The following is a 12,498-nucleotide window of genomic DNA, read 5'->3' on the forward strand; positions in this document are numbered from 1 at the left end:
GATTTTGAAGTAGATTTTTTATCAATATAAAAAATTAATGGAGGAAAAATATAACGGGGGACAAATATGTATGGTGAAAATAAATAATAATAAATTACTTTTTACTGTTTACATAAAAATTGAAATTACATAAGGATTCTCATAGGCATTCTTCATAATTCTTCTCCAGTTTCGTTCCATGGCATTGTATTTTCTAGTTTCCATTGGTAACTGAGTATTGATATCCTCTGAACTAAATATTGGTTCCAAGTACATCCATTCTCTGTAATGTAAATCCTTGTCATAAAATAACGAAATAACGTTTCTACGTGATTCGTACCTTTGCACTTCGACCCACAAGATCAGTACTTCTTGCGTCAGCTTCAGCTTCAGCTCCCATTCGTTGATTTCGTCCTCGAAGGCGGTCTTCAGAGGGCTGAATGCCAGCTGTTGCACACTAAGAATATGATTATCTAACAGCATCATCGTTTCCTCTGCAATCTTTATTATGTATGTTCCTAAGTGCAAAAAAAAAGTAGAATATTAAAAATATTAACTGAAATTTTTATAAATAAATATACAATTATTTGTATTTTGATATAATATACGTACAAAGCAATAATTACAGAATAAAGCGATAGACATCATAGCATACTCAAACATACAAATGATTACTGAAAAAAAGTTTAAAAAAATCAATAAAAATAGATAACCATGAAAAATGAACAATCAATGCAAACTCATATGTACATGAATAAAAAAAAAATGTTCTTTCGCTATAAGTACTATCCAGAAGAATATATGTACCAGTCTGCTTATATGGAATTGTCTCCATGACAATAGTTTCCCATTCTGCAATCATTACATTCAGTGTTCTTTCTGTAGCATATTCTTTGGCTGCAGTGTCAGCGACAGTTTTTACTAGTTCTTCAAACTCTTCGATACCCAGCATTAACAGAGATTTAAACGTCAAAGTGGGTGTGAGGGTCATTACTATTCCCGTTTGAGCACTTAACTCCTCAAAATGGCGATCTTTCATTCCCGGATTTCGAAGCGCTTGTATCAAACTGATGTAAGGTTTGAATTCCTCTATCTGGTCCCGAATTGAAATTGCTATCTCCTGCACCTCTGTTTAGTAAACAAAAATTCATTTACAGAAGTATTTTCTATGAAAAAATGCTATTGTAATTTTTTAGTATATTTGAAAAAATATCACTTACTAGGAAATTCTTGAAAAGTTCTAACTGACCGAGTCATAACACGATACATCTCAACAACGAAAGTGTCGATCTGACTGCCATCTATATTCATCAGAGGGTTATCCATCCATATTTCGTGCCACCTGAGCCAATCTGTAAATTATGACAAATAAATTTCGTAACAATCGTGTATATTACTTTTATGAAATGTTAGAAAAGCAATTCGAAATTGAATTGAATTCGTCGAAGAAATGAATATGAAACTTTCTATATCAGGCAAAGAGTATCTTGAATCAATATTGGTTTTGCTTCCACATCGGGAATGATAGAAAAGCGAGAAAAAGAAAAAGAAATAGAAAAGCGAACAGTTTAAGAAATAAATATTTCCAGTAGAATCATTTACTCTTTATATTTCATAGGTTACTCTAACCTAAAAGTATGAGAAAAACTTAACAAATATTACTACTGTGGGAACGATAGATTAGAATTATATGTATATATTTAAAAGAATGTTTGGACCAGAGAGATAGACCTGTGATAGGATTTTCGATAGAGGTGTTTTTAAAACGAGAGCGTGAGAGTATCAGGTGAACGAAGAATGCGTGACCAGTGGTCACTGACCACTCATAGATTTAGCAAAATTTGTCTACAACCCAACACTCCTACATTACAAATAAAAAAAGTTTTAAAAAATTAATAATTCAATGCTTGCCTGAAGCAGTGACCCATAATGCTCTATAAGGTTCGAACTCTCTCGTGAGCTTGTGTAAATGTTCGAATGGCACCACTTTCATGCCGAACAACTTCTGTCGTTCATTTAGCAACAGACCCATCTCGCGACAGTCCGTCATCGCTTTCCATACTCGCTTCACGTCGAGTGCAGTCTCATGTATGCGATTGATATCCGTCTGAAGTGCTATGTTTGCCACATTGCTCACCAGAGTGTCTACCTTCTCCGCAAGCAGCACCTCGTCCTGTAGCTGAATCTTATAGAATTTATCTTGTTCTTCAAGATGCCGTTCGACCGTCTCTTCGATCTACATTTAGGTTATGTATCAATAGCAATATTAATTTTCATAAAATGAAAATGTACACGTGACATTTTAATTTGAAATAAACGTTTCTAAAATAAATGATACTAAAAGTATGGTAACACCTGCCACGCCATATATCATCGTACATTTTATATTAAAAACATTAAAAAAAAAATAGAGAAAATACCAATTATTTGAAACGTTCCTGTGTTTCTCTGGTGCACGCAGAAAAAAAGCAAACAGCGAAGATGAAAGGCAAAGGTAATTAATTATTGCACTCTGTTCGACCGCCAATGCTTCATTCAGCTATACAAAAAGGAACGCCAACTCGAAAAAAAAGGACGGTGCTCAACCCACCACGGGACATTTTTTAACGCACACCGGCGCCTGTTTTGCGAGGCCGCAACCACTAGAGTATATACATGCGCACCACTTTGCATATTGCGTGCTTTGAACGAAATTCAACATCATCGGCTTCTATACAGTAACATGAAAAATAATTCCATATTTTACGCGTAAAATTTTGTTTATTTTACTCTTGTAAAAGTTGCAACTTGTAAATGTATATAAAAAGAAAAAAGAAAGAAAATAGATATTCATATGAATTGTAGAATTTGTATTGCGCTTCTTGACTTTATAATATCATTTGAAATTTTATACTGTATAGAGTATTAATGTGGAAGAATATAACCTCGTTGAAATTCATATTTTCATAAAGATAGGCTGACATTTTTAACATTGGATGATTTATTGCAACGCAGTCGGTATCTCTTTCAAGTGCCAGGTCTTGGCAGTCACTGTTTGGCACACTGCGTCTATCTCTTGTTTTAACTATTCCAACCAATTCTTGAAATCAAAATGCTACCCTGCTAGCGAAAATTGAAATGAACAAACCCGATTTTGTTCAATTTAACCGAGCATTACTGTACTCATTTGTCACGATTTACGTCTCACCCTGTACGAACTTATACCCAAATTGTCCTCCTCCACATAAGAAGGTAGAAGGATGCTTCAACAGAGGTCCTCACCTCTTTTTCAATCTGAAGAGGTGATCCTATAGCTTCCCACTTCGCCTGGAAATCTTCGTCAGGTATGTTCCAACAAAAACTATCAAGAACATCGAAGTCAAACTTCAATTTATCCATTCGTCCTTCTTGATCCTGCACGCGTAGAGGTATCGTTTCCATCCAGTCGCGTATCTCGAATATATGTTCGATATTTTGCGGTGTCTCCTTCAATTTGATCCTTATTAACGTGTATTCTTCCAAAATGTTATCAACCTCCGCTCGCAACCTCTCAGTTAGCATAACGAGCAGCCCCGTGGCACAGTCGTGGCGTTTTTCCATGAGGAAATCCTTCAGGGGTCGCACGTTCACCGCGAACGGGCCGATGGAAATGCTATTTGGCAGAGTGACTTCAAGATTCTGTTTCATCATGACATGAAATGCAATTTCCTCCTTTATCTCTGCTGTGCTCAGCTCCTCCGCTTTGTAGTCCCTATGAACCATGAAATGGAATTTAATATAATCTCCTCAGATTGGATAAATCAAGTATAGTTTAGGTACAAATCACGTGAATTTTCTACACAGGAATTTCTTAATATTAATTATTTAATCTAATATGTAGGGTGGTTTAATTTGGATTAATTTGAGGTTAGTTAGGTTAGGTTAAGGACAGATATCTAAAAAAAATTAAGCAATTACGTTATGTAGATTATGAAATTATTTATAATTTATAAATAACCACATTTCATTCGTTTTCAGAATACCTATTATCGATAAAAAAAAAATTCTTAATATTTGCAACATTGTTTTAGCAACATTTTTGAAGATTAAACTATTTGGAATCTGAGAAGATAAAAATTTGAAAATAAATTGATAGCGATAGTTACACTTACTGAATGTATTGCTGTACGTTGAGGTTAAAAAATAATTGGTGTCTACGATATTCTTCTGCATACGCGTTCAAAGGTATTATACACTTCTGGTAAGCTATTTTTAAACGACTGCGAACGTTGCATACATGTTCTTCGAGTAATCCAACGGAACTTAGGAAGAGGTCCACCGGAAACTTCAGTTCCCGAAGTAGGAAAGGATGCACTTGTCTGATTTGGTGACACGAGGCAAGTGCATTATCGTAGAGATAAATGATACTTTCCTTTAAATAAATAGAGGAAAATTAAAATACGCAAACATTATTCATATTAATTGTTTATTTAGAAGGTGTAAAATTCTAAAATTTTAAGGTTGCAAAGTTGCAAAAGTTGCGATTTAAAAATTTTGTTAGGTTAGGACGTCGCAAATTTGCTTAGCGCCGGGCTAAGCTGAACATTGTTGCATAGTAGCATAATCAGGCATTTTCATAGTTGCTTGGATGCACAGTGATGTAATTACATTATCCTAGCTCTAAAAACTCCGTTTCGCTTCGATAAGAATTATCGTACTTTTTAGTAGACAGAAAAGAAGGTCGACCATATGGTACAGTGGAAATGCGCTCACCTCATATTTCTCGAGATCTGTAGTATAGTACGGTGTCTGCTCGTTCATTTGTAGGTCGATGAGGAAAATGGGATTGCTGGTGGGTTCAAATTGAGTGTCGATGAGATTGTCTCCCCAGGTATACGTATCTTCCACATTCAAGATACACAATGCCGGGGTCTCCATAATGTCTCCATATAATTTAATCGAATTCTTCACGAGAACTCTCAACGCGAACTGCGTAAATAAATGAAAAAAAATGAAACTATAACATTTACGAAAATAACGCGGACAAAATTGTTTCTGCGATGTAAAAATCTTTTCCGACACCTACACCAGTGTAGTGTGACTTATAAAAACATATAAAAATAACTCGAGGCTAAAAAGCCAATTAAATAGGCTTCATGGGAATACCGGCTCAAGGTTCGAATATTACTGTATGAAAATTTTATAGATATTGCAGCACCGTGATATACAGATCGTAAAAGTGGTAAATTTATACTCGGAATATGCATGCACACGGTAAACACAACCAGTCTGGAAAGTGTCTACTACACGAACAACCGCGTACAACCTCTTGTGTTGTACTTCAACAGTTCTTAAAAACCTTGCGAATATTCAGGCGATCAGTCATCAATAAAGCGTTTTAAATTCATGTCATATTTTACGACTTAATGTAACAATAAAGTTTTATAATTATCCCTTTGCTAATAATAAAAACTACATCTTTAAAATAAAAGAAAAGATACTATAATAATTATGAAAAAAGTGAATTAAGTAATACCGACGTAACGATAAAGTTACTTCGTAAAATTCGTATTTTTACTCTCGTACTTCTCAATATTTTTCTCCGTAAATCGTGCCATGACATCTATACCGCTAGGTAAAGCAATACTGCAACAGATCCTGCTTCAATTTTGTTAGTGGCGGCATCGTTTTCCGCTTCGCTGCTTCAATGGCCTCGAAACGAGCTCCCCCGAGTAAAGATTTCATTTTCGCGAATGAAAAGAAGCCGGAGAGAAGTAAGCTCTACAAACAGCCTGGATATACATATGTACACTAGCGCCACGCCGCGTTTGTCAGGCGAGAGAAAGTTTCAACGTGTGTAAACAGAGTCTGTATAGATGCATTGTTTCAATGTAAAACGAACTCATGCTCGGGCAAATTCAGTTTTTATCTCTCTTAATGTGATTAGTGTCTGTTTGTAGTGACATCGGACGACAGTTCGGGAAAACAGAAGTTTCGGAATTAACGTGTCTCAGTGGAAAAATCAAGTGCAGAGATATTTATTCCTGCCTGATCTCGTGAATGTGTTCAAGCTTTCGTGAATTGCGTTTTGTTTATTAAAGGTTATGCTCAATAATCCTACATCTGATTATTATCATGTAATATTTGATATTTGTTGGGCTGATATCTGGTGATATATATGTATGCATCTTGTTTATTATCATTGCTGCTTTATGGTAATGCATGTATTACCGTGGAATATTGCTTTTGTATAAATTTGAATAACAGAAAGCAGTTAAGTTTTTCTTAATTCATTTTATGCTCTTTATGATTATTTTTTCGGTTACCTTAAATAAATTAAATTACGAATATCTGTAAGATAACAAAACTCAAATATGTTTCTTTCGAGATTTTATGTGTTTGATTGACTTTTACTTCCAGTTATCATAAAATTATGTCATTAACCTTCAATAAAACGATTACTTTTGCTCGTGTTTCAAAAGCCATCTCCAGAGAAAAACAAAGCTTTGAAAGTATATCGTGTAATACACACTTTCCTTTGTAATTCATAGCATATTCTGTTCCATGTGTTACAAGGTCGTAAATGCGATTTATTGATACAGGTAAATGTATGATGCATTGACACAGTGTTGCTATATCCAATTAATGTTAAATTGGAAATGCCGATGTTTTACAAAATGTATTGTTCTTAGAATTTAAATAATATTTGAAATAGTGAATATTGTGAGAGGCTGAAAAGTTCAGAATTACCAATAAAAAGCAAAATCCTGCATTATCGATCAAGCGTAGTGTATACGCACCTGCATGCGAAGAGTGGTGAGTGGAAATGCCGATGTCTTAGAATTTAAATAATATTTGAAATAATGAATATTGTGAGAGGCTGAAAAGTTCAGAATTACCAATAACAAGCAAAATCCTGCATTATCGATCAAGCGTAGTGTATACGCACCTGCATGCGAAGAGTGGTGAGATTCATAAAACGCTTTAGTTTCATCATGTCGTATACGCCGTGGTTTTTCTGGTGAAGATCGAACCAACCTTTTCCAAGATCTCGTAGACACATTCTCACCGACTGTGTAATTTTTTCCAACCATGGCTCCTTCAAATATTTAATAACCGAGATAGTGGATTGACTTTGCAGATCCTCAAATTCAAGTAACGTCAATTGTCTCCCGTGAATAGTGGCGAACAGATTCATAGACGACACATTCATACACTCTGCTACGATGCAAGACATCGCTTGGTATACTTCTTCTTGAACGTAGAGCGTGATCCAGTGACTGTTTTTCTTGATTTTCTAGATTGAAGTGATATCGTTGTGTGTTGAAAAGTGTCATTGAAGTTGCTAAAATTTATCATACTTCGTTAACTAACTTGTGTTCTAACCTATGCCTAATTGAAACTTAAAATCATACAGTAAATTTTGTATAAAAAGAAAAAATTGCTTAGTAATGGTAAAATACGAAAAGGTAAGCGATACATTAGAATTTTTATGAAAATTAATTAAATGAGTAAAGTGGGGGAATTTTTTATATTTCGAAGTATAGGTTATACATATGTGTATGGAGAATAAGGAAAACTTCGTGATAAAGAAAGTATTAATAGCACAATTCGGTATTATCCAAGACTGTATCTGACGGCTTAGAAAAGTGTAATACATTTCCATTTTCATTCTACCTATTAGTACTACCTATTAGTCGACCCAAAAGTAAAATAAATTATTTGTTTTTATTACTAATACGTTGTGTAGGATAAGAGGATTCCAAGTGCGAACAGCACTTTTATAATTAGTTTCTCAATTAGCAGTTGCCATGCTGTATCGTCAATTGTAATTTGCAAGACGATAAAAATCTGTTGAACGTAAGAAGCAATTAAATTCGCGCTTAATTAGAATCCCCGTAACAAGTCTTCGATACAGTTTTAAAGTGAAACAGTTATAGAATTTATTTCTCACTTCGAACAAATGTACTAAAGAATAAAATTCATCAATAATTTTAACGTTTCACTAAAATATTTCATCAAGAAGATCATAATATTTAATTATTATACTTTTTACTATTGAAACATTCTTCCACAATATTCACAGGATAGTCGTTTTAAAGGAAGCAAAGGAAAATGGACTGGTTGACGTTAATGCAAAATCAGAGTGTAAAGTAAAATTACAGTTTTAAGCGAGGTGGCGCGACAATCGCTACAAAACGGAACCGTCTTCACAGGTACATAATGAAGATGTATATTCATTTGTAACGGTAGTGTTCATTAAAAAGGAACTTCCTCGTTTTTCTGCCACGTTAAGGTTCATTTAAGTTACAAATACTTCACCAAAGAGGAAAAGAGCTTCTATAACGAACAATTTAAAATTGTATTTCGTTGAATTTTACTAAAACAATCATCGTAAAAAGGTTAGGAAATTTTCATTTCAACTTGACGAAAATATGATTGTTAGATTTTCATTTTAATTTATAATTTGTACCTGCTTTAATAAATATGAGAGATGAAATCAATAAACGATATTAATTTTAATTGATAAATTATATAAATAGCCTTAATATGACAATAAGTACAATAAGTTCTCAGAATCACAATTTGATCTATACTACGAAACAAAAGACTTACAAGGTCATGTTGAGGTCTTATCGAGGTTATGTCAAGGTCAATAAAGTACAGTTTTCTCTTTTCAGATTCTTTTCTGTTGATTGATATTATTAACGAAAGTAAGGTATTACCAGAAAGTTTTCCATGCCTGTATCGATTTTCTCCTTTTTCGGCACCCTCATCGGTTCGACGTCTGGCGTCCACGTAATGAATTTAAACATTTCCGGATTCCGCCGTATCATTTCCCTCCACATGAGGTCGCACATTGTGCGCTGATAATCCAGGCAAATTTCTTCCATTAGCTAAAAGACAAAGCAATTAACAAGTGACGAAGAGAGGGAAATCAATAGAACAAAAATTTTAATTGCCTGATAACTGCTACTTTATTAATTTAATATAAATAACACACATTAAAATAATTTTGATATAAATTATATACACTTAATTTTATTTTATTTTATTATTCCAGGAAGTTTTTATTCCAGACGGTTTAATAGCATTTTGGTAATAAATTAGTATCGTAATTTTAAACTCCCGAACCTTTAACATAAATTTCTAACCTAATACCATACATGTACATTACAGGTTATTATACATTGTAAATATGTCAAACTGTACTTGAAATATAGTAATAGAATGTTTAAACATTTTTAACCTCAATTTTTCAAGCAATGTTTCCAAGAATCTCAACGCACCCTTAATGCTTTCGTGTGTTTATAATTGGAACAGTCTCTGATTAAACGCAGGATAATCTCCTTTTGTTCTTCGTGCAGCGTCTCCATGCCGTCCGTTTGCATACAGTCCAAATAAAAATTATACCTACGTAAACCCTTAAAGATAATATCAGAAATATCCTCAATACAGTAAATCATTTTTGTAATGATAAAAAAATATATTTTTTTGAAAATTTAGAATTCCTATTTTCTGTTTGCATTGTTTTAAAACGTCAAATCACAGAAATCTCTTTAATGAATCCGGGGACAAGGGGAATTTGAAGTTGAGATGAAATAAATTGAGTCTCTATGTTACAAAATAATTTTTTAATAAAAATAAAGTGAAAATTGTTTTTTAGACTTCACCAGATTAACCCAGGGTTAAAAATGGTATTGTAACTTATTTGTACCCATGACCAAACAAACTCTTACTAAAAAAATTTAATCTCCTAATTAAAAATTCAATTACTTTATAGAAGCTTGAGCGATCCGCCTCTGTTCTATTGCTGCAGCTAGCCTCTTGGCAAAGATCCTCGGGTCCTCGGCGTAAAATCTTATGTAAATCCTTGGAATTGAATACTTCCGCTTTAGGCCATCGAGCGTGATCACGTTCCACAGCTTCGCGTTACTGTCGTAGTCGGTAACGGCAGCATTGAACCAACAGAACAGGTTGTTCAAGTAATCATCCTCGAGGTGGAACGTCTCGTCTTGAGATCGAAATCTTGGTACAAAGACAGTAGCTGGCAGTGGATATCGCTCTTCGTCGATAATACCAAGGTTTATCCAGTCCTCCGTCGTTCTAAGACAAAGTGAAAAATTGATCTATACAGGGTGTTCCATTAATCATGATGCAATCAGCAAAAGGAATAGATTGGAATACATTGTTCAAATTTAGAAATGTTCAAGGATTTCAGCTTATATACAGGGTGGTCTAAAACATCTTCTTGAAATTAGGCCTATTTCGATAATTAGATAACGATATACCTTCTACTTTGAGAAAAATATTGAAACTAATGTAAATGTAATTTTTCACGTTCAAGGTCATGAAAGTACATCTTGCTGAATTTTTCATAAAATCCTCTATAATACTATTTCAAAATAATTAGGTGTTATTTCATAAATTATAAAAGAAAAGCAAAATTTAACTTTTTTTTTTAAGTTTCATTCTGTTGGTAACACACCTACAATCGTACTCCTCGTCATCAAATATCTCCAGAGACAGAAAATGCGCCGTACTGAACAAGCCAAATGTCTCCTCGTAAGACAGTAGTGGCAATATGGCGGACGGTGGCAACATTTCCTTCGGCGTAACTCCTATCGCCTCGAGGGCGTCCTCGATCTTCAAGTTTCTGTAAATTCTGCGTCGTCTTTCCATCTCCACGTTTCGAGGGATACGTTTTGGTTCGACATTCAGTTCCATTTGCACTTTTGGGACGAACGTTTCCCCAGGAAATGACTTTGGTGATAATTTATTTTATCGCTTCGTGCAATATGCAAATTGTCGCAGAATAAATACACAAACAAGTAAAAAAATGCAGAAATTTCAATCTCCAATGAATTTTTAGTTTTCACGGATAAAATGGAATAACAATAACAAAGGATTTAAAACCTAACCTATTTTCGAGTAAAAAAGCAAACATTACTCTTATAAGCATTTTATGTTTTTTATTTATCATTGAAAATTTTCTTAAAAATTCTTTCTCAATTCTGGTTTGACGAATAGCTCGGAAAATTCTAGTTTGCAGTATCTTCCACACGATTAAACGAAAAAGTATGCAACTTTATCGAATGACGCGATCGTATTCTGCAGTAGCTTTTCCCGATAATTCGCTACTTTGCAACTTCTCCAATTATTCTTTATTGCTCACAATTGATCGATCCTCCGCAAAACTTATCCATCTTTTAGCTTGACCGAGGAAGGTATATATCTGCTGATCGTGTAATTGTCGAACATGAGCGCTATGATGCTCGGTAGAAACTTGCCAAGCAAGTTTCGATCTTCTCGGCGCTGTCGACAAAAGAACTATCTCTGGTCTCACAGGATGCTTTTTTGTGCCTGTAAATACATCAATTGTTTTCAGTGTTGACCATGTGTTGGTAAACGACATAAAAGTTCCTTCACATATTTTGTACATCTATGTGTAAAGTTAAATGAAGTAAAAACGTAATGTATATAAATGATAATAATTAATTGTTATTCACTGTTTTTATCGATATACTTCGGTTTGCCAAAGTTTGAGATATTTGAACAAATAATTGATCATTACTTACCTGTGACGATTTCAGAATAATAACCTCTCTTTTTAACTTTGTGTTCCTCCATATTCTATCTCTTTTTAGTATACTTATACAACTTATTTACATACTAACTTCTTAATTATGAAAATATTAAAATATTATTTTATTGCCATTAAAATTGATACAAAAATTATACTTGACATTTCTATTATGTGAACTCTTCTTTAATTATGAACTTGTCTATTATGTTACGCATATATTTCTTCATCTATTGTTTTAACAGATACTTAATATAAATTCTGCAGATAGTTTCAATGGCTATTTCGATTCATGCTACTGAATAGAATTTGTTTTGTAAATTTAAAAAACAATTTTTTATGCAGATTGTAATGTTATCGACATAATGTTTTTATCCGTAATTCGTATTTCAATTGGCTAAGGTGAAAACTATTGTACCTAAGTGATGTTTTTAATTATCAACTGTTGGTTATGTTAGGTTTTGAAAAAATGCTACAAGGAGAAATGCTGCGTCGGTAATGTTGCCAGCGACATTACACTCGAATAGTATATTGTTTTATTAAATTTTATTACTAACATGAATAAGATTAATCTACTTCCTCTAAACAATTCATATATATTATATTTATAATGTTGTTTGTTTTAAATAAACTCACATATTTACTTTTTATATTTCTATAATTCTTACATTGTCTTCTCTACACATATAAATCACTCTACTTTTCGTGATCATATCAACTAACAACGTCAACAAGTACCATATTTCACGATATGTATCTTCATAGTTCTTATCATGCATTTATATTTAATCGGTTGCAACATCTGTCTGTTACATAGACCATGCCTTAATAACATCTTGATAGATTCGCGCGATTGGTGCTGCTACCTGCAGGAATTTTAATGGCACTAATATATGTTTATAGTTAAATATTGCAATAAAACTAATTGTAAGTAAGCAGTTATAAATAAACAGCAAAGATTAAATAATAAAAAGAAT

At 33.4% G+C, this 12,498-nt stretch overlaps 1 protein-coding gene across 1 annotated transcript in view; it reads right to left on the reverse strand.

Moving 5' to 3' along the window:
• LOC108571486 (dynein heavy chain 1, axonemal-like) overlaps positions 1-11,568 on the reverse strand; it is a 109,706-nt gene extending 98,138 nt beyond the window's left edge. Inside the window, exons 1-14 of the mRNA XM_017933541.1 lie at positions 11,517-11,568; positions 11,114-11,301; positions 10,427-10,701; positions 9,715-10,044; positions 9,228-9,351; positions 6,887-7,234; positions 4,711-4,926; positions 4,110-4,369; positions 3,241-3,709; positions 1,891-2,215; positions 1,200-1,331; positions 787-1,107; positions 320-497; positions 130-262 (exon numbers count right to left, since the gene is read on the reverse strand). Coding sequence (XP_017789030.1) covers positions 130-262; positions 320-497; positions 787-1,107; positions 1,200-1,331; positions 1,891-2,215; positions 3,241-3,709; positions 4,110-4,369; positions 4,711-4,926; positions 6,887-7,234; positions 9,228-9,351; positions 9,715-10,044; positions 10,427-10,701; positions 11,114-11,301; positions 11,517-11,568 — 3,351 coding nt within the window. The remainder of the gene's footprint in view (positions 1-129; positions 263-319; positions 498-786; positions 1,108-1,199; positions 1,332-1,890; positions 2,216-3,240; positions 3,710-4,109; positions 4,370-4,710; positions 4,927-6,886; positions 7,235-9,227; positions 9,352-9,714; positions 10,045-10,426; positions 10,702-11,113; positions 11,302-11,516) is intronic.
• Between the last annotated feature and the right edge of the window lie 930 nt (positions 11,569-12,498).

The sequence above is a fragment of the Habropoda laboriosa genome, unplaced genomic scaffold, assembly GCF_001263275.1.
Source record: "Habropoda laboriosa isolate 0110345459 unplaced genomic scaffold, ASM126327v1 scaffold40, whole genome shotgun sequence".
Taxonomy (NCBI): Eukaryota; Metazoa; Arthropoda; class Insecta; order Hymenoptera; family Apidae; genus Habropoda; species Habropoda laboriosa.